The sequence below is a fragment of the Heptranchias perlo genome, chromosome 2 (assembly GCF_035084215.1).
Source record: "Heptranchias perlo isolate sHepPer1 chromosome 2, sHepPer1.hap1, whole genome shotgun sequence".
NCBI classification, from domain to species: domain Eukaryota; kingdom Metazoa; phylum Chordata; class Chondrichthyes; order Hexanchiformes; family Hexanchidae; genus Heptranchias; species Heptranchias perlo.
This window is the reverse complement of record NC_090326.1, coordinates 67,828,987-67,855,920: the sequence shown is the minus strand read 5'-3', so window position 1 is coordinate 67,855,920 and position 26,934 is coordinate 67,828,987. Positions and strand designations below refer to the sequence as shown.

The 26,934-nt window shown below is 36.4% G+C and overlaps 4 protein-coding genes across 5 annotated transcripts in view; all 4 read left to right on the top strand.

Moving 5' to 3' along the window:
* Positions 1–1,351: 1,351 nt before the first annotated feature.
* LOC137340058 (homeobox protein Hox-A6) lies at positions 1,352–8,946 on the top strand. Of its 2 annotated transcripts, none has more exons than XM_068002313.1 (3): positions 1,352–1,461; positions 6,506–6,888; positions 7,095–8,946. In XM_068002313.1, the coding sequence occupies exons 1-3, from the start codon at positions 1,445–1,447 to the stop codon at positions 7,352–7,354; spliced, it is 660 nt and encodes a 219-aa protein (XP_067858414.1). In that variant the 5' UTR covers positions 1,352–1,444; the 3' UTR covers positions 7,355–8,946. The 2 variants fall into 2 exon arrangements, with proteins under 2 accessions (XP_067858414.1, XP_067858405.1); XM_068002304.1 differs by having other exon boundaries at positions 1,371–1,461; positions 6,261–6,888.
* Positions 7,959–11,395, top strand: LOC137340047 (homeobox protein Hox-A5). The gene is made up of 2 exons (XM_068002276.1): positions 7,959–9,971; positions 10,440–11,395. The coding sequence occupies exons 1-2, from the start codon at positions 9,386–9,388 to the stop codon at positions 10,688–10,690; spliced, it is 837 nt and encodes a 278-aa protein (XP_067858377.1). The 5' UTR covers positions 7,959–9,385; the 3' UTR covers positions 10,691–11,395.
* Positions 11,396–12,434: 1,039 nt separating this feature from the next.
* The window catches only part of LOC137340027 (homeobox protein Hox-A3-like), a 34,020-nt gene continuing 19,520 nt past the window's right edge, over positions 12,435–26,934 (top strand). The window contains 1 exon segment of the mRNA XM_068002229.1: positions 12,435–12,521. The gene's annotated coding sequence lies outside the window, so the exon portion shown is untranslated.
* Positions 22,390–24,374, top strand: LOC137340052 (homeobox protein Hox-A4). The gene is made up of 2 exons (XM_068002291.1): positions 22,390–22,908; positions 23,261–24,374. The coding sequence occupies exons 1-2, from the start codon at positions 22,491–22,493 to the stop codon at positions 23,584–23,586; spliced, it is 744 nt and encodes a 247-aa protein (XP_067858392.1). The 5' UTR covers positions 22,390–22,490; the 3' UTR covers positions 23,587–24,374.

Genomic DNA, 26,934 nt, shown 5'->3' with positions numbered 1-26,934 from the left:
ATTACCACCAAATGAGTGGCTGCAAGATTCGTTACAAGTTACTTCATTATTAACAGGAATTAAATATGAACTATTGCAAAAGTAATAGATAATTCTTTATACACCGTAGCTCCTTTATTGTCTTCTAATCTAACTTTTAATCTGCAAATTGATACATAGATTTCTCCAGGAAATAAGCAACCTTTACAATAATTAAAGTCGAATATAAGAAAAATCGATTGCTAAAATTGCGCAATTTTGATTATAATTGACTAATTATCAAAAAAAAATTAAACAAGGCAATGTTCAAATGTAATGCATTCGAATTGGGGCAAAGATGGGCAAAAGTTCCCAATAAACAATTTGGATCCGATTCCAAATCGTGCCCATGTTTCCATTTGAGAGTAGTCTAAGAAACGTCGTATAGATGAGATTATGGTCCAGTGTGGTATTCGGATTCAGTAACAAATATATAAAATGGAAAAAAGAGCCGAATCGCTCTGTCATCGTCGAGCGTTGAACGAAATTTTGGGCAAGCGCATCTTTAACATTGTTATGTATGGAGTGCGACAATGTAACTTGGAGCTAGATTGCTCAAAATGAGCGAGCTAATGCCCATTTTGTAACTGCAGCGTATTAAAAAACTAGAAAACGAGAAAGAAAATATCGATAGAACGGACGCGATTATACGTAAAACCGACTTGATCCGTTACAATAGCAGCCGGGGTGTATAAACAATACTGACTTTAGTTAAAAAAAAACTACAAATTGCAACCGGATAATATTATCATGATAATGTGACTTTAGAAACTGGAATTTTATGTTTAAAACCGTGGAACAAATCTTTATTAATTTCACAATTTTAACTTGTCTCTTTGTTAAAAATGGCGTCTAGGACCTGCCTCCTAATAGTCATGGGGAAATGTCATAAATCCGTTGTTGTTTTATGAAAATTTACAACTTTGCAATAGAACTTTACGAGTTGTTCGGTTTTTCCATTGGCCGCTGAAAGTCATGTGGAGTGTAACCGTGAACATGAACTTTTTTATAATTTCCCTTGCGACTATAGAGCTGCATTCTTGTGCTAAGCGCGTCTTGGTTCGGATGTGAGAGCTTGCAGGCTTTTTTCAACGCATATTTTGTTCTTTTTTTTCTTCCCAGCGCAGTGATTATTGCCCATGGAGCTTCAATGCAACCAAGCTTTCAGCACAGACCTCATGGCTGGCAGCTACGAATTCCTCCACGGAAGGTGGAGCATTGGATTAAAAAGCGCCGGCTCTGATCCGCAGGGCAGTTTCCTGCAAGTCGTCACCAAACGCCGCTGGCGGAATGCGAGAGCCATTGGCCTGGGATGGAGCTGAACGGACAGCTGTCAAACTTGTACGGGCTTTAGCAAACACTGACACTGGGGCTCAGCAAACACTCCACACGGCCTGTGCAGAGCCCGGGGTAGACAGGCCAAGCGATGGATTCAACAACAAGGTAAGACCTACTCCTCATTCTCAGCTTTGCAATGCTGCAAAAATAAAAAAATTGCTTTTTAAACAAGTTATTGTAAAATCCGCTCTTTAAAGATGTTTAATATGTCAAAGTTGAAAGATATGATGCACAAAGTGCCGACCACCTTCGGAATGTATTAACTCGAAATGTTGCAATTATTGTGCATTTGTTTTAAATAATATGAATGTTTTCACTGGCAGCTTTTATGCATTTGAATTTTAGAAGTATATTTGTTTTTAAAGAATGTGAGTAAGCTTTTGACGTACGTTCTGGTTGATTGGATCAACAACCGGCTTCTTGGTTCAAAGTGTTTTGCATAAGGAACAAACGTAAAGAAGTAAAACGCATTCCTTAATCGAATTTTTAAATGTCATACAGCGGGAATCCTGAGGATGCGTCTCATTTTAATAAGCGTTTTGCAGATTTAATTTTTAAAAAAAGAAATAAAGCACTTCTTTCATTTGCAAATGAATGATCTGCCGGTTCCAGCGATGGCGACAACCGTCTTTCACGGAACAAGTGATTTATTTCTTTTGGATTGTCGTTCTTACCACGCATAATTTTCGTTTAAGATGCTATGTATTTTTTAATATTTTAATTTTTTTACTTGGAAAATTATCTGTTAGCAATCTAATGCGCATCGCACATTAACGGCAGAGCCTATGTGCTAGTGTTTACCTCGAAGGCGTCATCACTAATTATTTGTGGTTTATTCCTGTGTGACTTGATTGGTGCTGATGTTAATCAAGAATGAGAAATGATCAAAGACATCGTATTTCGGGTGTGAGCATGCAAATATGTCTGTTATTGTTTTTACTTAACGCGGAGGTTGTCTTTCTGACACTGAGACCGTTAGTCTTGTTTGACTGAAAATGTGTATGTATGTGCATATTGATGATTGCTATCATTTTTGGACTCGTTGCTGCCACCGTGTGTTTGGAGTGTGCACAAACTTGGGATGCTGCGCATAGCGTCTCTTCTGGTCATGTGTTGCTGATTAGATGGTTGAGTTGCGTTCTCAAATTAACCGTTTTATGAGTTGTTTTGCGGACCAGTCCAGTAATCAGCATTTTGCTTACGTAATACCTGAATACGCTGAACTCGATTGAAATGACATTTAGAGCGCATTTTTATGAAGTTAATTGTTTAAAATTAAAACCGCTTAAGTATGAGCTTTGAACTGTGCTCGGAATTGACTGATAACCTCCACCCCTGTGAATTGTACGCTTGCTACATCATTAAGAATATGTGAAGACATTGGGTAGAATACTCGTACATCTGCAATACATCCCCACAATTAGTTATTTGGTCCTCTTTGATCGTTAGTAAATAGTTAGTAGTATGCAAAACTTGGAAGCTAAAATACGAGCGTATTTATGGTTAGAAATAAGATTAACAAGTCAGTTTGTGATTACTGATAAAAACTGAAATATTAAATCCGTTCGCTGTAAATCTACGAAGTCTCCTTAATTATATTCTTAAACTAATAATAACGCATATTCAAGATGTAAGGATAGCTTTTCCAGATTTTTTTTACTGGTGTAAGCGTGAAAGAAACGTGAATTCGAACTTAACGAAGAGTTTGAATTAATCCAGCAGTTTAAAATGTATAACAAGAAACAGTGTTGTCGATTAATTGAGCGTTTAATAGACAGGTCCGTTTTGTAAAATATTGCAGACCTATTTTAATTTCTTAAAAATACAACTATTTATAACCAGACGCTACAAATAAAACATTCGATCATTTGAACACTTCAAGGCCACATTATGGCTTTGGAAGGTGTTACAGTTACTTCAAGTGATTGAGAGATTTATTCTGCTTCCTTTCACTAGTTGTAGTTTAAAAAGCGACAACTTGTTAAGGAGAGATGAGCATAGCAATAAGTTATATAAAGCGCCAGGTGGGTTGCCATCTTGAATCACGGCCTCGCATTTCACAATTTCAAAAATACTACATTGTTTTATTTTGGAAGAAGGCGATGAGTGGATTAAATACGTGTTTAAATTTTACTATTTTGTAAAATCTTTATTGGTCAGGAAAGTGACAATGTCGCTTTAAATTCACCAATAGCTCCAAACTAGGCCCCAGTTATACCTAACAGGCCTGGAAAATTAAAAGTTATTTATGATTGGAATTATATCTGCTGTTTCAGTCTAGATCATCCCAGGAACATATAAGATTTGGCCAGAAAATCCTCTTATTAACAACATGATATAATCTAATTTACATACGAGTGGATTTCACAGTATTCCAACTTTTTTTGTTTTAAAAATGACTTGACTGATATTCTCTAACTTCAACGATGCAAATATTCATTACTTTAAATGCTAGATTCAAAGTGTTTACAATATATTATTTTATATTATCATTCGGAAATTTTTGCTATCTGCACGGAAATACAAATACGTCAACGGAAAGAATAAATCGCAATGACAATATTTTAATCTTTCGCAGTTCATTTCCTAATCAATTGTAAGCTACAGTGGAAGGAAAATTAATTGATAATGTATTTTCTAAAGGTGCCATATTAATTTTAAAAATGAATTGAAACATATTGTATCAAAGTTTACATTAGAGATTAAAAAGTCGAAAAGATAAATACAGATCAAATTATTGTTTGATACATTCCATGGACACTCCAGTTGCCATTTATCCCACTCTGTGTGTTCATACTCTAATTACATTGCCTTGTTTTATCCAGTTTTCCTAAGACATGATGCAGCAGCAGTTGTGAAGTGGTTTTTAGCCGTTTAACCTAATAAGAAAATAATAGCTGTGCGTTACATATTGGTTCATTTTTCAATATTACATTTTATTCATCTGTAGTTCGGTCATTTGGACTACATCAACTTGTGAAGATTCCCTGTTATAAGTATACAGCAATTGTGTGGACTTCAAAATCAAACCCTCCGTGTTTGTGTAATGAATGTCAAGATTAAACGAAAACTAAAAATAATACGTAAAGCAAATTATAAACAGAACAGATTAAACATTGATGAAAAAACTTCGAATTTATTAAAATGTTATATACAATTGGAAGAAAAAGCACACATAAGAAATTACAAAACATAGTAAGAGGCTTTAGGACAGCAACTGAGGAAAGCGGCAAGCGTCGGCCTTTCATTAAGAGGGTTCGAATTGGCGTGTTCTTGCACATTTCCCTCCATAGTTGAGCTGCATTTATACTCACACCTCGAACAGATGTAGCTTTTGATTTCGGCCGGTTTTCGGTTTGGCATTTTTTTTTAGTCAGTCTATAATTAGGAAAGAAAGGCAGGTATAAGCTTTCAGGGCTGAAATTGAACCTATTCCTGGTATTTTAACAACTTGTAATCAATAAAATAACATCCATCCCAAATAGACATTCTTAACATTCAAAAATATAAAATTGGCCGACTACTAACCAATCGCGTTCATCATTTCGCCTTAACTTGTAATCATTGTCCTATAATTGGTATATTTCGAGTTCGGTTATAGGTGCAGTAACAATATTTACTGCAGTGCGTAAATATTTGTCCTATTTAAAATATCTAAACATACTCATCATATATATGTATTGTTTACCTTACCCTAGATATTTCAGCATGTGATGTAACCATTGTTGACAGGAAAGGAAACCTAACGAGATAATGAGATCTTTAGCAAGGAGCCCTTGGCTTCCGTTCTTTCACTACGATCTGATGCCGCGCTCAGGGCGCAGTAAATGCTCTGTTATTCCAAAACACAAATGTCTCCATCGAGATGTTCAAAAATGCCTAATTATTCCAAAAGAAACACTCCACTATTTTATGGTCGATAAAATCTTAACAGTGTGCAATTATGGAAAATCGAAGTTGGGATTTGGGGAGTATTAGCGAATTTCAATCGCATGCAATTAAAACAACATTCTGATGGCAGGGAGCCCATATACAGGCTTATCAAGTATAAAATCGAGCCCCTGTATGTTTGCAGGTCGCTTGAACGTTTGAATAAACCCCGTGAATGTTGGTTAAATACTTTTCCCTAGAAGTACTGTGGCGTTTGTATACTAAATGGACATGTATATGCATGCATGCTTTAATGAAGAGCGCTGGTGCAATAACAATTACTCCCACACACAATTACTGTGGAATCTTTTGAAGCTGAGATATCGCCTTGCGCTCTTCTGTTCTGATTTTCTTTTTAAAAATATCAAAATTAAATCTATAAATCATCTTCTTGAATATAGACTCTTATCACCACGTTCTTTCTGAAAAAAACTCCAATATGAATTTACTGAATGCAGAATGCAAGGACATTTGGTGTTTGTCGGTCTCAGTACTTGTAGGCGCTATTGTTCTTTACCGAGTTTAAAATGGACAGAGAAACATATTATGAAGAGACTGATGTCTGATGTTTCTCAACTAGTCTACACAAGCTAACAAAAGGAGTCTTGTGCCCTGTAAAAAGGAAAATCCAAATGGAGAGCTGAATTAATAAAATGAATCTATTCTTACAAATGTTATTTACCTTTCTAAACTACCCTGTGCATCTACTTATATCGCACATCTAGTGAACTAATGATTTGTTGATTTATTTCTTCTTATCCTCCATTTTCTATAATCTATCTTCTAATCACTGTTGATCCAGCTATTGTTGGATACGTAATGCACAATCATATTTCCATATGTGAGGCTATATAAAATATGTATGCATAACTATATCCTGTAACCTAATAGTGTTCTTATTGGTCCACTAATATTCTATTAGAACCACCTCGGTTATAGTTCAGAACTGATTTGGTTGTTTGTAACTTTGCTAGCTCAGTCGCCGGATCTCCAGGGAGTTTTTTGAACCAAAGTCGGTTTCTATTGGCTAGAGACTGATCAGCTGGTTATATTTGCTGCTGTCGCTTTGGCGCTCGGCCATCCTGAAACAAACCACCTCGATGACTACTAATAGCTAAACCACATTGTGTACTAATACATAACAAATCATATTACTACAGAGTGTGGAGCAAATGAGTTCGTATTTTGTGAACCCTACTTTCCCTGTTTCACTGCCCAGTGGCCAGGACTCCTTCCTCGGACAGATCCCACTCTATACAGCGGGGTATGATGCTCTAAGGCACTTTCCAGCTTCCTATGGGGCAACGACCCTCCAGGACAAGAGTTACTCGTCACCTTGTTATTATCAACAATCAAACTCAGTAATAGCTTGCAACCGTGCATCGTATGAGTATGGAGCTTCTTGTTTCTACCCTGAAAAGGATCTAGCCAATGTTTCGCCATCCAGTAGTGGAAAGCATAGAGCCCAGAATGACTTCTTTTCCTCAGACCAACATTACAAAACAGATTGTGCGCAAAACAAAATTTTAAGTGAGGAAGGAAACGACCGGAAGTACAGTACTCCAATTTATCCTTGGATGCAACGAATGAATTCAAGTTCTAGTGAGTATTTTTGTAGAAAATAATAATTTTAAAAACTTTAGTTGCAGACAATTAGTTCCAACGTTACGTAAAGAGTGCATGCATATGTTAATTATTACGTTAAATGCAGCATACTTATTTGAATCGGAAAATGGAATAATATGCTTCATTTGACAATATTAGTTGTTTGTTTTAATTTGTTTTGCATTTTTGTTTCCACCATGCAGGTTCTGTATTTGGGCCACATGGACGTCGAGGGCGACAGACCTACACACGATTCCAAACTCTTGAGCTGGAGAAAGAATTTCACTTTAACAGATATTTAACTAGACGCCGCCGGATAGAGATTGCCAACGCACTCTGCCTCACAGAACGTCAGATAAAGATCTGGTTTCAGAATAGGAGAATGAAATGGAAAAAGGAAAACAAACTTCTAAACACAACAGAATCCAACAGCGAAGAAGCAGAGGATAAAACAGGGGAGTAAGAGCGCGAATTCAAAAGAAGTTAGCCTGGGCCTTTCTGTTAGGTAGTGAGTTATTATGTGATCATTCTGCTAAACAGTGCAGAAACAAATATTCGTATTTCTGTTTGTTTTCGTTGTCCCTCTTCTTGAGCTTGTGTCTATGTATAAGTGGTAAAGGAAGTGTGCAAATAATTCTGCATTCCATGGGATACTATAATAATACGGTATAGGATTAATTGTTTTATAAACGCGAAGTATGAATGTTTTTGCTTCTATAGTCGTTAATATGTGCTGAGTTGCTTCACAAATAATACTCCCAATTGTTTCAATGGATAGTTTTCTTCGTAGACATAATTTGACAGTCTTCAAATAAATGAACGTAGTAGATATGCCCATTTGCTAATGATAAATATTGTATTGTATATGACCATATTTTACCTCAATATTTCTTTTTGATTTTTTAGCTAATTAAGGGGACTCAGTGTTCAATCAGCTCGTGTCATGCTTTCTCTGCAAAGAAAAATATTTATATTTGCTTTTGACTTGATATTCGTAGGAAAAATAAAGCTAGGCTGGCAACGCTATCGCTCTTAAATTGAAATTTCACGAATAAAATTTTCTTAAATATAAATTAAATATATACAGTAATATATATATAAATAAGCTGCCCGATTTCTAAGAGTTTAGCTTTCTACTAAAGCTGCCGACAACTTTTTTGTATTAAATAAGCTGTGAAAGGAAACTTAGCACTGTGAAATTGATCGGTAGATGTCCTTGTTTCAGAGAAAAAATAGACACCATACGTGGTAGGAATGACTATTTGATTTCTGGGTCCATTAAATACGGCAATTTTCTCTAAATGCACAACTAAAGACGTAGCTGGACCCGCGGTTAAATTATGAAGCATTTTTCATAATGTTTATTACAGTAAACCTAGAAACAGTATCGGGCACAAAGCTCTTGTTTTGATTAGGTGAATGACAATTTGTAAAGTGGGCTCTCTTTTGTTGGATACTGTATAGCCTTTCTACCTAATCGAACCAACACGAAACAATGTGTAAAGAAATTGTTTCCATGTAAATTAGGCACAAGACGACGTTTATTTAACAGTCGAAAAGGGGTTCTGGTTTAGCATGTACTGTGTAATAAAGTAAATTGGAACGATTTAAACGCATTTTCAATATACGTGACATGATTTTTAAGAACGCGACGATTGGTTTGTTAGTTTAAGTGTGCAATGGCTTCGAAATTTCCACAAATACGCGAAAGAAACTCCAATATTATGAGCCATACAGACAAAACAGAATTTTAAAAAGCATAACACATGAAAATAATTGGCATTTTGTTGCTGTACGATACCGGTTTTTCCCCCCTGAACTAATCAGCGATGACAGCCAGGGCGTATGAAAAGCACTAAATGCATAATAATGAAAATTAAATCTGATTTTTAAAAATTCAAAATAACCCAGTTACAGGAAAGCCTCGAGTCCTATTTGTAACACTATCAGCGATAGCTCATAAAAAAAATCTGCGCTTGGGGATTGAATAAATGCACCGTTGTCTGGCGTGGATCTATTTTTTTTTTGAAAGATGCCCTGGTTTATGTGATTTATTCTACGAAATGTAACGGTTACGTTTGAAATGTATGGTAGCCTTAATTCGACCCGAGGCCGATTGCCCCGTTCATCAGAACCACAGGACCCATAGCTTCAGTCTCCAGAGGGTGGCGCGCAAGGACAACCCAAAGCTGCTGCTGGGAGCCGGCGGCGCGCCCCCGTGCGCGTACCCCTCGTTCTTCCTTCCACGCAACCTTCCAATTTGTAGCCACAGTGCATGGATTTACCTCTAGAGGTCATCAGCGAGAATTTACGACTGGACAACAAAAGCACGTGATTCCAAGTCGTACCCCATATTTGGGCGCCTACGTAGGAGGGAACGAAGTACATGTCCCAGTCATTTCCATAATTCATCATAAATTGTGCAGGGTGCTAGACGCACAAACGACCAAGAGCCACAAATCAAGTAAAAAATAAATAAATAAAAAAAAATCAAATGAGCTCTTACTTTGTAAACTCATTCTGCGGTCGCTATCCAAATGGCCCGGACTACCAGTTACATAATTATGGAGATCATAGCTCGGTGAGCGAGCAATACAGGGATTCTGCAACGATGCATTCCAGCAGGTACGGCTACGGCTACAATGGGATGGATCTCAGCATTAGTCGTCCAGCATCTAACCACTTTAATGCCAGTGAAAGATCTCGAAGCTACTCTGCAGCAGCAACAACAGCAGCAGCAGCAGGAGCAGGAGCAGAAGCAAGAGCAGACACCAGGTACAACCAACCTGCCACATCCACTCAGTCTCCTTCACCTGACCCTCTGCCCTGCTCCGCCGTGGTCAGTCCGCCTGCCAGCGACAACCACCACGGAATCAAAAACTCCATAGCAAGCCCAACTACCTCCTCAAATTCCAGCAGCAGCAGCAGTCACATCAGCAGAGATGGGGTTGGCACGTCGCCTGGTACTGAGGATGACACCCCGGCAAGCAGCGACCCTCCAAGTTCACAGAACGGGCAAAGCACAGCACAACAGCAGCCCCAGATTTACCCCTGGATGCGAAAACTGCACATAAGTCACGGTAAAATCCCTCCTCTCTTTTATCTTTGCATTAGTGGAGTCCTAAATGACCCTGGATGTTCTAAATCAAAACGCTAAATGTACACGCTAATGTTTCTTAATATCTATGTGTGGGTCATATTTTTTAAGTTGCTATTATATTTGGAATCATTTGGATGATTGGGTATTTATTAATAAGATGCCTACTTACGTATTAGTAACGTAAGAGTAAATAGGAGTTGATAGATAAAAATAAAGGTGTGGTTGATTAGGGGACAGCCTCGTCGAAGTGTGTACTTTAACATTTAGTTCTAGTTAAGTTTCTAAAGTCATTGTTATCACGGTGTGGGTAGAGCGCAAAGGTTAGCGTAGGCATACGAGTGCTAGATTTCGGTCTTCTGCTTTCAGTTCGTCTTTATATATTCTTAGTGTATTTTATATTAGACAATGCACTAAACAAAGGATTCATTTTTGTGTGTGTGTGTTACAGACAGTATGGGAGGACCAGAAGGTAAAAGAGCCAGGACGGCTTATACCCGATACCAAACCCTGGAGCTGGAAAAAGAATTCCACTTCAATAGATACCTGACCCGGAGACGACGGATAGAAATTGCACATGCTCTTTGCCTCACAGAGAGACAGATTAAGATCTGGTTCCAAAACAGGAGGATGAAATGGAAAAAAGATAACAAGTTAAAAAGCATGAGCATGGCCGCTGCAGGAGGCGGATATCGTCCATGATCAATAGAAGTACTGGGCAGTAGCTGATCAATTAGCATAATGTCAATACAGTACTGACTTCCAAAACTCTTTTCCCGTGTTACTTCTATGAAGAAAATCATTTCCATGTTGCCGTATTCCAATCTTTGAATCGTTAGTCTGTTTTCTGGTCGTACTGTTGCCTGTACAAGTAATCTGCTTACAGTATATTGTCTAGGAGTAGGATAGCCTTGTGGATTATAGCTGTTTTAACTTATTTATATTAATACAAGCGGTGTTACTTGAAGTAACTGTATAAAATCGTCCAGTAAAAATGTAATTATGTGTTGCACTCTGCAAAAAAAGTGTATGTATGTGTTAGTGTGGCTAAATGTCAAAATAGCTCCAAGCTTGCAATACTTAATTTAATTTCAGACCATCGTCCTCTGTAATTGATATCGTAGTGTTAAATCACTGAGATGCTACCTATTCTGTGTTATTAGTGAGCAGTGAATTTTGTGAAGGATATTGCGACTTTGAACTGTATGTCTATGCTGTGCCTTTGTATGACTTTGCACGAACTCCAATAAGTGGCTCTTAGCGCAGCGTCAGTGTATGTTTTTTGTGACAAAGGATAAATATAAAGCCTAAAAGACTGGCAGTTTAAGAAATTCGTGATGAGCTTTTGTATTTGTTTTTAAAACTGACTGGAAGTTAAAATAAAGTTTCTATAGTAACTTTCCTGGACTTTGGTCTCCCAGATAAGTATTTCCCTTGCGTCTGTTGTCTTATGAATTAAATTGTTTCGAATGCTTCAGTTTAACATAGTTTTAGTCCAAAACTCTCACTAAAAGCAATAAGTTTGACTTAATCTGTACAACTTTGCACCACTTCTCCAGATGGAAATCTTGCAGCTATTATCAGCAGAGTGGGTTTACGACAGGCAATCAAGTTGCGCAAACTTATAAAGTCGGACGTTTAACAAACACATTTCTAATTCCCTGGCTTTTGCAAATTCAGCAAGTATTAGTTCATATAATATTTAAACGTGGTGCTATTTTGGAATTTGGTTTTCTTACGCAATTCGAAGTAAATGCGTTCGCCTCTTGCAGTGCCATTCCATGCCTTTTGCGCACCTCAAACACCGTTTGCTAAACTGCACATTTTCTGCTAAAACCCAATTTCTTTGTTGTTGCTGTTGCTGTTGCTGTTCTTGCATTTACACAAATCCCCTTTATAGACATGGTTTCTAGGAAACTCCATGGTGTTGGTCTTAGGAAAAGTGAACCCTGAAGCACTTCAACCACTTTGTTCCGCAGGTAGGCGTTACTCACGTTCTTTCAACTCCTCTACCAAAGTGTAGCGTAAACGTTTTCCAACAGGTATTTTTCACTTTACAGAGTTAACTTTACTTACCGCGTGAAGACAGGAAGGAAAATCCGCCTCTTAGCTCCCGACAGCAAGGGAGATCAGCACTTTTACCCTTTCTGCTTTGTGAGTGCTTGTCCTTTAAAGTTATAAACAGTAAACTTTTATACACCTCAGTTCCGGCTATATGACATTTGGGTGCCAAATGAATAGGGTTTTGTCTATGAATTAGATCGTAAAATCATCCATAGCACAGACTGATAGCCTCACTGGCTATAAAAAATCACGTGGTGTCATTAAAGTAAGTTTTATGGTTTTGGGGAGTTGACAACCAACAGTATATTCTACATAACATATAATCTCACTGACGCTGGACTTCATTTGGCTCCTTTGCAGATTGCGTGTGCAGACAGGCCACTAAAATGGCTAATCTTCTTGTTCAGAGGACTATTCACAGCTCCACAACTCCAGTGTACAGGAAAGTTGTGCTTTCTTGCAACTCAAGGTAAATTTTGTTGAAATATTATCGTTACTTACTTTTCACGAGGAAATTTGGCCCAGTAAAATGGGCCTTAAGCACCACCCAGAGTGCACTGAGGCAGAAATATGTCTGGATAAACTACTGGCTGGCTTCTTTCTGTATTCATATAGAGCTTCTACTTTATAAACCAGATAGAAAATTAATGAGTAAGATTAGAAAAGGAAATACCTTTTACATGGGCAAGTGGGTTCCAATTTTAAAATATTTTGTATGTTACAAGTTGTTTAGAGGATACTCAATTAATTTTCATTAAAAGTTACTGGTATTTTTCAGTATCTTCATATTGTGGGGCAGAAAAATCTTATTTCTTTTTAAGGTTTCTTTCCCCGCAAGCTCTACTGTGCCATTTTATTTGTGTATTTGTCTTTTGCTTGAGGGGAGTGTTTGCTTCTGTTGTGACAAGTCTCCAGTTGGTACTGTTAAAAAGTATATATTTTGAGACATCTTCATTGTCATGCATTTTGGGAAGCTGCAGGGCACTGATACTTTAATGAGTAGTGTGTAAGTGTTAGCAACTTCTTGGTGTTCCTCTCGGTGTTACAGCATAACTTTTGTGTTCACACACGAGCTGATTAAGGTACCCAGAATGTACTACATGCATTCTTTCACGCTTCCAAACAACTCCCTCTTTTTTACAATTTAAACTTTTATAGCGAGCATTATCATTCTCTTGAGGAATGAAAGTACACGTATTATAAATAAATATAATGTTAATACAGAAGAACAAAAACAACCTAATCCAAACAGCTTGGAATGAGTTTTATATACGATAGAAGCATTCTGATGCCGCATGTTTTTAAATTCCTTTGAAATACAGCCAGCGGAAGAGTTACTGTAACTTTAAATCTGACTGTCGTAACACCAACATTGTTTTTGGTGAATTGCAGGTTTCCCACAGTTGTGACTGACGAACCATAAACTTTATGACCGGCTTTTCATTCTTTGAAGCTTCCGCTAGTCTAGTGCATATATGGAGACATATATATATAATGTAAGGAGGATTGCTTGAAGATTTAGCGTTTCTAAACAAAAATGCTGATTTTAATAAATATGACAGATGTCCCTTAGTTTCTATGGGTATTCCAACCTTTAGTATAAGAAGTGCAGATAGCAGGCGGCCACACGGTTAAAACGGGCAACACGGTTGAAAGCAATTATCCTCCAGAATTTCTACTGAAAACATTCCAATGCAATTAGGTCCGTTTTACGATGTGCTATAAAGATCCAACAGTAAATAAAGGAAATAGGCCCCTGTATCAGTACAGCAGTTCCGGATCGGCCATGTCAATCGCGTCAATCTGTTGTAATTTCCTTTGTATTAGTTTACATTTAAATATGACAGTTTAATGTTTCATCTGTCCAAATCACTTAAATATCTTTTATAACAAGACGATACAATCTTTAGTTTCACTCAGTGCTAGCGTGGCATTCAGACTAACAGTACCTATCAGTTATAAGACGTATATTGACTTACTTGTAATTACATTCCTAAACATTAGTGATAATGTGTTATTTCGTTTCAAATTGCACAAAACTTTGTGCTTTTGATATATTTATTTTTTGCTGAAGTCGCTAAAACTTTTCAGTTAAAAATCCAAAACTTCAAATGGGGGCAGACAATGTATATCCAAAGGATTAAATATGTAAATGTTTATCTAAACTGCGTAATCGTATACGTGAACACAGTGTAGAGATTATGTGGGAACCGATGAAAAGATAAAGTACGGTTATGGGGTTCTTTTCTAGAAATACTGAATCCCTGACCTTTCGTTCATCAAGAAAGCAGCTATATATTCCCCAAACGTAGAGATGTCTTGTTTCTGCATTTAATAAACAAGCTGTGTGTGTATGTGTGTGTGTGTGGGGGGGGGGGGGGGGGGAGGGGGGCAGCCAATTCTTTCTGAAGCTAACTGTGTGAAATTGTCTTTCAGAAGATCTTTTTCTATGGTTGGGGCTGCCATCTTACTTGTATGTAAACTGATGCAATTTTATGGTGGTGGTAGTGGTGGGGTGGGAGTTGGTTATGGGGGTGCATTTTACAAATGCTTCCTGGAGAAGCCTCTTCACTAAAGAAAGACATGAGCTGTACTGTACAACCCATCTGTTCCATAGGTCAAACATAACTTATCAATGAATTCTTGAATTTCTGTCACAACAGAGGGTTTAATCTGAAATCGCAGTGAATCAGTTTTCCCTTCATAATCTCTATTACAATTTATAAATTTGATTGGTTAGTCTAAATATAAATGCAAGTTCTTTGCTCTTTCTTAAATTAAGCTAGTTGCAAAGTTTTGGTTGAGGCACTTAATCCAGAGCTATCACATATCATATCAGTACCTACCCTTTAACACGCCACCTCATTAATCAGTGGTTAAAATAAAAAGCAGCTACTGTACTCTTTTGCCAGCAATTCTCTGAAGCGTATCGCGGAAAAAAATACAAATTTAAAGCAAATAAAAAGTTGGGAATAGTAAAATAAAGAGGTGATCGCCATAAAATGTGGAATGTGAGATGATTACGTTTCGTCTGTGTTAAGGGCACTGAAAGGACAACATATTTTTCAATAGCAGACTGCTAGTTTTACTTTTGGACACAATAGAATTTTTCCTAAGGTTTGCAAATGAGCTTTTTCTACAAATCCAGGACAGGACGTGCTATTAGTTTAACGTAGTTTCCCATTTGTAAACCTGTGCAGCTGCATGTTCTGCGAAAATGTGATGAATCTTCCCGGGCGCCTTTTCAGCGAATTTAAGCAGCATTGTGATTTCCTATTTATGAGCAAAGTAACAGATAATTTGGCGTTCATTAGCGCAGTAAAATAACTTAAAAGAGGAAGCACTAATGCTGCTTCTTTTGTATATGAACACGATACGTTACAGTACAAATCATTATAAGGAAAATAAATAGGAATGCATGTGTGCTAATATCGTCATGCACATGATAATTTAGTATATAATTTCCTTATTACCTAATAATCAAGCTGGATACATCTTTTAGAGATTGGTTTTCTTTTTCAATTATATTCACTGTATCTGCCTTTTAGCGATCTAGTCAGTTATCATGGAGCTCCATGAGAAATGTTCTGCATTCTAAACATTGCTATGAATTCTTTTAACAAAAAATAATATACTTATAAGGGTTTCAGTATCATGTTCACATTTTATTTCTTGCATTTGTTTTGCATTATGGCCTTTGGTATTCACCAGTTATGAAATTAATTGCTCGTCAGCAGGCAAAAAAATATAATATAAGGAAAGCAAATTGTTACTAAATAATCTGCTAAGAATTTCTGAGCAATAAAGTTTTAGCTGCAGCATGTCCTTTTAGAAATAGAGGACTCATTAAGTCTTCCGGGAATGGTTTCATTAATAACTGCTGTGTTTACTAGAATGCAAGATATTACAATACACAGCCGAAGGATTAGGTTGATATCATTGCATCATACTATAGTAGGAATGGGGAGAGAAAAAAACACATGAAGCCACTAAATAAACCCATTGCCTTTTATTTTGTTATCAGAGACAGATCGTTTCATAAATTAAGGGAGTAAAAATAATTATCAGCAGCAAAACACTTCTCTAAATAGCATATTATTACATAACAGTAATAATGGCAATATGAATTACTTATATATATATATGTATTTGTATTTGTCAACGTCGTAGTTCTCTTGACGAAGAAATTGACACGCTAGACCTAATCTTTTAAAGAAAATGCACGTAGAATCAATGCGCAAAAAGCAAATTTAAACAACATTTATTATTTTCTCCTTTTTCATTTGATATTTTGTTATTGCTTGATCTAATGTTTGCAGTTACGACTTAAACTAATTAATATTGCACTTTTTTTCTTAGAGGACAGTTATTAATATAATCTGTCTTTCGCACAGAAGGTAAAAAAAATGCACCCAGCCTTCCCATTTTTGCCAAAACATGTAACTTGACATGTGAGTCATTTCATTGTTCTAGGGTTTATCGCTGCTTAAACCTAAGAAGGAATATACTCGGGAAAGAGAGAGAGAGAGAATTACAGGAAAGTGTATCTGCACACTCTGCGACTCACCAGCAGAGCTCGCTTTAGACCAAGTTCACAGTCATATTGCATTAGCATGGACTGGGAGCTCACACATCCATTGTTCTATCTGTACAGCAGAAAAGGACGGAAATACTAAAATAGACTAATAAGCTTAATGAACTTGTTTTGATGCTCTACCATCTAAAATTACATCGGCTGGCCGCTGCAGCAAAAACTCACCCACTTTGCCATATCCAACTAAATAGAAGAGCACTTGAATAAACAGCTTGTAGACAGTTGACGTTCATGCCATTTTTGAGATTAAAGAAAGGTTTCACATATGAGGGGGGGGGGGGGGCGATGCCTTCAGCATTCTCAAATTAGCAGTACATCATGAAAATAGTGAACGAAAGGGAATATTATTTCAGTCTTCAGTGGTGCTTTGAAAAAAGGCTCCCTGTACCGTGGTTGGTAGGGCGGTGCAACTGTAGGTCAAAAAGTTGGGGGTCAAAAGTTTACGTTTTGCACGACTTGTAATCATCTGCTCAGACAGAGTTTGATGTCAATGTTATAGCGCGATCTTGACTATCAGCACAAAAGATAAAATAGCTTTGAGTTACTCGTGTATCATACTATGGACTCCAGGTGAACCCTGGCGACTGAACGACCTCAATTACTGACGAAAGGAAAGGAAAAAAATATTCTTTTCATTATCGAGACACGTTGTATTTCATCTTGAAAAATCGACCACGGTAATTTTTATGTCTGCTGTGTATGTGCAGCAGGTAAACTTTTAGCAACTGTACAAAAAAATAAGACACTTTTCTCGTAAAAAGAAATCGAATTGTTTTATTTAGTTTCGCCTTGTTTCGCGTCCAATGTCGCTTTTTAGAGATTGGAATACAGCAGCAGCCTGGCTGTCGAATTACTTCACATAGCAGTGTACACCCTCTAAGTCAAGGCAAAGATCGGCATCAATTAGATTTAGATTCACAGACATTTCCCCACATTCTGAATCCGTTTTAAAAATGTACAGCCACTGGTGCTAATGTAGAATTAATGAACATTTCAAACGTGCACATGTTTGAATGAAATCTAGTTTAAATCATCTAGTTTGAAATATATATGGCCTATTTTGTATTTCTCTCAGTTCCGTTCAAATGGTACCAGAATACTCTCGGGCTCACAGCGATAGACTGTCTAGCATTTGAAAAAAATGTTCCTTGTCTAAAATTCAGGAATAATATTTATATAAAGATCTTCAAACACTTTTATTTATTTTAATAACTATCTGACTGTGCCGTTCCCTCTTATTTTCTCACTGCTAACATACATTTCAATAATAATATAAAAATCAGTCAGCATAACAACAATGATAACTCTATTCCTAATGTTAATACAGTGTTACAATTAAATATTAGCTTTGCCTTGTAGTACTTAAAGTAAGCGACTGAAGCCCATGCAACATGGTTTATGAGATTTTAGCATGTAAAAACACGCACAAACCTTGTTTTACTGACTCTTTTAACTCTGACATAACATTTGATATCAAAAGTAATCATTTAGCTGCGCCTTTTCCGATTAGTTGCAATCAAGATAAAGGTCAAATGCACTTTACTTAAAGATGCTACAAGAAAGCGTAGAGTCATAAGAGCTTATAACGTTTTCACTTGATTATCGTTCTCCGTATTGGATAAATTGCAAGTAATGAGATACAAAGTCTCTTCCACATCTATTTCGTGGGGCAATAGCTATAGTCTTCTAATCTGTGGAATTGGAGAACGTGTGCCTTCGAAAACATAATAATTACCATACAGGTAAATGATCAGTAAATAGCAACAGCATAATATGCAGAGATAAACGAAAATAATGTTTGTTATATATTGAAAATATACGTCATATACTAAAAGTTAGCTAAAGGCAAATCATTTAATATCCGAGGCTACAATAAATGCATTATTCAATAGGTTAAGGAGCCACCTTTACTCGGAGTCCATATAAATTTTTCACAAAAATCGCAATCCACTTGAAATATACAAAATTGCTTTAAAATACAGACTTTAAAAGGTATGGATGGATAGATAGGTAGATAGATAGAGAGAGAGAGAGAAACTGACAGAGAAATAGACCGACAGACAGAAAGGACATGGATTTAGATGAAAGGGGAGTACTGCATTTTATAGTACAGAAGAAAAGAATAAAGAGAAAAAAACGTATCCATTATATGTAACCTGAGCTTTTTTTCTCCTCGAGAAAGATGGTAAACTTATTTTGTACGAATAATTTCGTTTTGCTAATTTGACACTTGTTACAAAAATAGTTTGTAAGACATTAAAACATATTACCATTGTGTTGAAGCACGATTTGGGTTGCTAGATTGATGAAATTGAGAAATATACATTTTTGTCACTGTTTTAAAACTAAAAATTGCATTTTGAAAATAAATTTGTCCTAAAAAACAAAATTCTTTTAGGACACAACTCAAAAAAAATAATTTCATCAGCCTGCTTAAGTTTGAAACCCTATAGCACACGAATGGAGGCACAAATAAGAGATGTATTGGTAAAACATGGCAGCCCTTTGTGTATTTTTTTTGCAAGTTAAATTAATTTCAAATTCCAAATACAAATTGTCTAATCACAGAAACCGTTAAAGGTTATTCAATGTGTCTCCACTTTAATTGCTTTCCGTGATTCATCAAACAAAACATTACAAATCTATTGATTTTTACTAGAAACCGTGAGCATTTTATTTACAAACATTTAAAGACGGTTACCGACTGAGCTATTTAAACACTCAGGACTGCATAGAACCCTTGCATTTTGCCTAGTTTCCCCCTCCACAAAGGTAATGACCTGGGCAAAACACCCTGGTATTTGAAAGAGCACTATAGGCCTTTTAGAAATGGCTAAGTCCAAGGCCGAGGTGAAATTCAGGTCACCGCGTCTAACAAATATGAAAATGTCGCCTCACGAATGGCACGCCTTGTTACTTAACAAAGACTGTCAATGTATAAGATTAATAAGAAACAAAATGCACACGGTGTCACTTTTCGGTCACTTCCAAACTTAGCTTAGCGTATCCCTTACGAAATCTCATTTCATTGAATAAGATCTTTTGTTTTCTTTCCCGTGTTGAAGTCCAATAAACTCACTGTTGTGCCGCTCTGTGGGATGTGATGCAAGGCAGCTCGAAGATGTATCTTCGAAATGTACTATTTTATTTGTTTTATTTTGTTTGTGAGTCGGACACGGGCTGTTTTAACCACATGTCCCAGATAGAATTGGAAAACAATCACATTTCCACCATGGTACAATCTATCTGATAAACTCAGGGCAGTGCTGACGGATTCAGACGGTAAATGAAGAAATTATGACACTCTTTATCATCTAAACTACTGATTTGCTGTTCGAAGGAGAATTTAAACTGGTAAAGTCTAATTTCTGATTTATCAAACCGCGAAACAAATCTTCCCTTCAGTGCTTCAGAACTTGGGTGATATTTTATGTAAAACAGGTTTCATAATCTCGACACTTTCTAAAGTGTAAATTTGATATAAGCTCTTAAAACACACACGTTTTGGAAATGTCGTAAAAAGCGTTAACTTTGCTTTTCGCTTTAAAATGGCTGTAAATCTACCCTTGCAGTAAAAATGTCAAATGTGCACGCAGGCGAGGTAACACTTGGGGGTCCTGGCTCCATCTCTGTTTATTATGAAAAAAAACTGCAGAGGCGACTGACCTGCATTTGCTCGTTCTCAGTAATGTCTTGTGTTTATGCGATAAGAACCTTTATTTCCCATTTTTCTACAAAGCGCTACAAAACACACATTGCCTCAGCTAATTACTCGACTGCGTTATTTAAAGGCAAGTTACGTGGTCAGAGCAAAACGATGCACATCACGTCTGTCAAAGGGAAAATATTTTTTTTGAAAGTTGAATTTTATGGGAGATTTTTTTGAGGAAAGAGAGTCTTTGGTAACATCATTGGACCCGTTTACATTATAAGACTGTTTCGTAACCTTTTAATGTATATATTTTGAATGACCTAAACATAAACATTTACACAAAATGTTCTTGGGGAATAAAATAAAACCGTGCAAAATATTAAGGCTGCTTCCATGCAGATCTTCCCTACACAGTCCCATTGTATAGTGACTAGTGGAAAAGAAACATGTGTTAATTACACCGAAAGTCAATTGATTTCGCTGTTCGATATTGAGTTGAAAACGTTCTAATGGACGATTACACTGCGCAGCGAAACAGGGTGGGTTGGTAAATGTACCCTACAAACTATATGTTGTAATGTTTGAAGAGGGTTCATTCTAATGAAATGTTAGCTTGTATATCCGGATACAATATATCGTCCAAACATTAAAACATTGTTTCATAATGCGTCCTTGATTGACAAGAACTCATGTTGTGAATCGATTATATTTCAAGGAAGAAAGCATATTGCATATGACTACTTTGAAAAAATAACGTGCAGTTTTCTATTTAGTCAATTTCATATTGCGTGCCATTTGGGGTCGATATTAATTCAAACAAAACGTTGTGTAATTTTAATCACGTTAACTAATATGACAAGCTAATTAGTTTGCAAATTTTTACGGCAGGTTATTTTAGCTTCTGAAAAAAAGAAGTAAACATTATAAGGCGTTACCAATTACTGCTGGTATTTTATATGTTTCTGAAACGGGTTACATTTATTGAAGTAACATGTAATACTACATGCAGACTTAATCGCGTGAATATGGTGGCATCACCTGAAATATAATTGATGTATTCCGCATTTGTTTATACAGGGAGTTTGAAATTAGTAGTTTTGTTCCAAAATTCAAATGTACAATACAAAATGTGTGTGTAAATGCCTTAGAATAAAGCTCTGGTCAAATTAATCGTTTTACTAAATAGTTGTGTTTTTGTGCATTTAAAAAAATAATGCGATCAATATTTACTTTTACTGGGTATCTCGACTAATAGAATGTTCGTTTCTACAATTTTATATTATGCAGATCAATTAAAGCAGGTCTAAAAATTAATCTCGCAGGACTGTATTTTATTCGATTAACCGCATTACAATCGAACAATTAAACGATAGTATATTTTAACCATATTTTATTATCCTATGTAAGAATCTCAATTGATTACATAACGTGTATATAATATATATATGCAGTAAATGGACAAAATACTCTACCGTTGTCTTAGTTATTTAACACTTCGGCATAAACCTTGACCTTACATTAAGTCTGCAATGAGATATTCGATATTCTCTAAGACTTGAAAATACTCGTGTTTTATTAAAGTAGACCAAGTATTTTCGCAATTTTATGGAAATTCTTCTTGTAAGGGCTGAATCTTAGATTGCCTTTGACAGCACCTCTTACACCAGAAAGGACAAGCGAGTGTGTTGAATTATCGTAATTATGTTCTCAACAGTCTTAATTCCACCCCCACCTCCCACTTCGCCCCAGAAAGCACTGAAACATGTTTTTTTGTAGAGAAGCATTCTCAGAAAAGAGTAAACTATTTCAGACAGTAGCAAATCTCTATTTGATACTATCTTGTGATTTTTTTTCCGTCAACATACATTTGCAAATATTTGCATTCGATAAAACATCATAACATCATTACCCATTTTAGATGATTATAAAATTAGCATTTTCCTGATTCTTTCTATGCGACAACATAATTTCAGGGGAAACGAGATTTTGAATGATAATATGGAATTTTTGACTGGACTCCATGCATTCATCATTGGAGTATTTCCTTATCCGGGGCCCACAGCCACTCATCCCATTGGCTGCTTACATCACATGAACAGCTAACTTTATACACTTGACAGCAAGTAGGAGGGTTTTATGGAACAGAAAAACGACAACGCGAGAAAAATTAGTATTTTGCACTTCAGAAATTAATGACCATGAGTTCGTTTTTGATAAACTCCAACTACGTTGAGCCAAAATTTCCACCTTGTGAGGAATATTCTCAAAATAACTACATACCAAGCCAATCTCCTGAATACTACGAGCGGCCGCGGGACCCTGGATTCCATCATGAGGCACTATACCCACAATCAAACTACCTAGAGCCGACCTACAGCTTCAACAATGTCCAAGGCACTGGCAACCAAGACATGTCGCAAAGGGGTCATGTGCAGTCGCAGGCTAGCCTCCAAAATCACATACCGAGACAGAATCAGCTTTGTGAAGTGGTCCCAGTAGCCACACCAGCTTTGTGTAGCCAGATTGCGAAAAATCCCACAACCCAGAAAGGTACTCTCAGCAAAGAGCCCATAGTTTACCCGTGGATGAAGAAAATTCACGTTACTACCGGTAAGTAACTAAAGCTGACTGAAACAATTAAAATTCACTTGAAATCGGATGTGCGGAACCCTTTCTGTAACTAGCCCTTTCATGAGATTTACGATCACCTAACTGTTAGGTCGGTAATTACAGCGCCCATAAATTTGATTGCCCTGGATCTTGCTCCTGGCCATGTGTCTTTGATGCTTTTCTAACCTAAATATCCAGAGCCATTTTATTGCAGTAGATTGTTCTCCGTTGTCAGAAGACTTTAAAAAAAAGTCTTGTCTTTTATAACCTTCATTCACGTGCATCTAATCCCATTGTCAGATTCCTGCCTGTATCTGTATTTATGTTTGGTTACTTTTTTTGTTTTGTTCAGTGAACCCAAATTACACTGGAGGAGAGCCCAAACGGTCTCGAACTGCTTACACGAGACAACAAGTCTTAGAGCTGGAGAAGGAGTTCCATTTTAACCGTTACCTAACCAGGCGTCGACGCATTGAGATTGCACACACTCTTTGCCTGTCTGAACGCCAGGTGAAGATCTGGTTTCAGAACAGAAGGATGAAATGGAAGAAAGATCACAAACTGCCTAACACTAAGATGCGTTCTGCTAGCTCATCATCTTCTACAAGCCAGCAAACACAAGTATCCTCCCAGGGCCCTCAGCCAGATGGTTCAGCAACAAATTCATCAAGCCTATAGCTGCTTCTAGACTCCAACCCCTCTCCCACAACATAGTTTGGACCAAAATGTGTTTGCCACATAACTGACTTGAATGTGGAGGGATTTCTTGCAGTGAGAATTTTCTTCCAGGGTAGATGCTGTTAACCCCAAAAGGGACAAGCATTTCTATTGTGTTAACCCATTCTCCGCAGACTTTCAAAGTGTTTTCTGTTTGATTGGATACATTCTGTATCCTCCATTACCTCCACATGAACCGATGCTAGGTTCTGTCAAAGTGGCTTCTTCCATGATATTCAAAGCAAAAAGAGCAAAAGGCATTGAATAATAGATATTGTGAGGATCTGTAAGCGTCACCATTTCAACTAGTGTAGTCTGTTGGAATATTTGTGAGAATTTAAGAATTAATCTGTTTTAGAAAACGAGAAAGGCAGCAATATGTGTGGATGTGGAAAATGGTTTTAGAGCGCATAAACTGTCCAGATGCTACATATATAGGAAATAAATTATGTCGCCAACGTTATTTAAGGTTTTTTTTATTTTAAACATGTATCCTCTATATAGTTGTGGTACTGATATCAGTATAACGAATGTGCAAGCATCTTATCCAGAGATTTCAGACGAGTCGTTGTATATTTAACAATTTTGGTACAGTCCAAACTGTGACGAAACCGTACAAATCATTGGTAAGATTTGTGTATTTTTCTGTGGATATTTCAGTGTGCTATGTGCAGTGCCAAATGTTGCTAAAACGAACGACATCAATTACAGTGTAAAAATAAAGCCCCGGGCTTTAAATAAAATGTTAATTCGTGGATCATCTCAGTTTTTATGTGTACAATTTACTTCCAGTCAGGATTTAGCAAACATACAGAGAATAAGATTTTTCGACCCCAAAACGTGACTATGCATTTAAGTGTTTTGACTATATTTTTGTTCACAGTCTTATTTTCAAAATAAAACCAGTTTAAAAAAAACACTGCAAAATATCTCGTGTGGTTCTAAAGAATAACCCGGTGAAAGAGGATAAATTACTGCCTGGATCTACAATTCATCTTTCTGCAGCCTTTCCACATCAATATCTACGTCACCAAGTCGTAAATAATGCAGTAAAATGTGAGGCGATCAAATAATAAGTCATCTATAAGGTGGCGAACACGGCCTTTTATAGCCCTAAATGTTATACTTCTGATCCTGGAGTACAGTATAATCATGTTAGATTATTTTTAGTTTGACTTTGCACCCTGTTGTGCTTTCTCATACATTACAGAATTTAACGTGGTAATGACATTTTAAATATAAAAAATACATTCAATGCTTATTTGATTACTTGTAATGTATGGCCAATAAAAAATAAACTGCAGGAGTAAATATTCGAATATATACTGTGACTTCATGTTGCTAATCTTGGGGAAAGGAGCACTAAACAATTAAGCAAGAATTTCTTCACTAAACATAAAATTGTAACATGTGACTTCTGGCATTATAGACTATGATAATTTTAAAGTGGTCATTGTTATTGATTGTTTGAAGACAGTACAAGTATCAGGGTTCCTGAAAAAATAGTGTATATCGGAGATTTTTTTGTACAACAAACAATGCACTTCTTCAAAACCATGTTATCGATTTTGATACATCTATATATTCTAGCAACTATTTAAAACTCACAACAGAAAAATTCGTTCATAGCTTTTCTTTTCCTCTTCAAATAGTATGGATAATCAAAATTAACAGATTTCAATACACAGAATGCACCATGTTAGCGGTGGGGAAAATACACTTCTGCTATTAAACCTATTGGGTGTATTTCCTCCTAAAACTACTTTGTCTAAAAATTGGAATACTCTATAGTTATGTAAAATTTCTTACTATCAATTAGTCAGAACTTTAGGTGGGAATTACACGAAAATAGATTCAATTTCCACATTTCAGCTTCTTTAGAGAGAAAAATATATTTTGCTGCGAACTATACAAATATTTTGTTTTTTTTTACAAATGCCAAACAACTGCTAACATTATCAAGCATAGACTTTCTTAAGTATGTTTTGTATAATTGCTTTAAGACGACTGCAAAAGTATATCGAAAGACAAAGAATAGTACGATGAGAAAATTCAGCCCCATTCGGCAGTCGTGCTTGCTTATCTGTAAAAGGAATTTTAAACAGATTGAAAATACCAGATTTTACCCAGAATCATTAATCACCTCATTCAATAAATACTTCTTTGTATACTTCAACAGCAAGTCTGAAGGGCCTTCTTTTGGAAAAGTGTGTGCGGACACACTGGATTCTCCTGAATAAAATGTGGCTATCTCGACGCACACCATGTTTTTTTTCCTCTTGGAACAGTTCTGGAGTTTCTTGCTGGACAATGTTTATTACCACAGAAAATTGTAAAACGTATATTTTCAAAGGCAAAAGGTAATTTACAGTATTTGAAGCCAGTTTGGGAAAGTGCAAGTTTATTAAAGCCTATCTTTTATATGATCAAACTTTAGACGCCTTTAGCAAATGAAAATTAGTTCGCATCTTTATTTTTTTCTCTTTGATGTTTTTAGTTTATTGTAAATCGAACGGTCTTTTGTAATAAAAAGTTGCATTGTTTGTCAACGGCTGGGCAAGCAGAGTGAGTTCACCAAGAGGACAAATTTTCTGACCGATTAGCCGTTTTTAGCGGTGCAGACTGACCCCTCAAACCCTTGACCTTTAAAAAGTGTTCTTTCCACCATTTCCTACGCCTGCAGATAGAAGCTAAAAACTTCGTTATCAAAAAAGTCTAAAAAAATCCAAATAATATACTTTAAAAACTCATGTTTAAGTATACGATGATCTCAAGAGAAAGATTTTTTTTATAGACAAGGTGCATTTTACTGTGTGGTGTGTATGCGTAAAGAATACCCGGCGATGATTTATACGCAAGCTCGAAAAGTCTGTTTAAATACAATCTTTTACCTGGTAAGAATAATGCTTACTTTAAATGGTTTAGTTTATTATCATTTTTGTAGCTAATGGTCGTCATGATTTAAAAGAATGGGTCCAATCCTTCACTTGTTACTGTGAGATAATTCACCTATTAGGGGGCCTCTATTGTTCTGATTATTGAATAGAGGAGTAACTGGTATTTTTTTCTATCAAACACATGCTTGCTTTCTTGAAACTATATCTGCGCCCGTAGCTCTTTGAAGCTAGCATTTTGGAAATTTATTGGTAGTTGATTTTTTAAAAATGATGCAACATTTCTTTTGTTCATTAAAAACGTGTAAAAGCATGTGCAAATATATGATTTGACCAAATTCAAAACACTACGGTTTGAGTTTAAAGCACAACTAAAACAGTAAGCAAAATTGCCACCAACCATTAAATTCACTGG

Bases quoted from the DNA above. Each gene is read 5' to 3' on its own strand.
- LOC137340058 (XM_068002304.1), top strand. From the start codon at position 6,459: ATGAGTTCGTATTTTGTGAACCCTACTTTCCCTGTTTCACTGCCCAGT. The intron at 6,889-7,094 runs GTGAGTATTTTT...TCCACCATGCAG, and splicing joins ACGAATGAATTCAAGTTCTA to GTTCTGTATTTGGGCCACAT.
- LOC137340052 (XM_068002291.1), top strand. From the start codon at position 22,491: ATGACCATGAGTTCGTTTTTGATAAACTCCAACTACGTTGAGCCAAAA. The intron at 22,909-23,260 runs GTAAGTAACTAA...TGTTTTGTTCAG, and splicing joins GAAAATTCACGTTACTACCG to TGAACCCAAATTACACTGGA.
- LOC137340047 (XM_068002276.1), top strand. From the start codon at position 9,386: ATGAGCTCTTACTTTGTAAACTCATTCTGCGGTCGCTATCCAAATGGC. The intron at 9,972-10,439 runs GTAAAATCCCTC...TGTGTGTTACAG, and splicing joins AAAACTGCACATAAGTCACG to ACAGTATGGGAGGACCAGAA.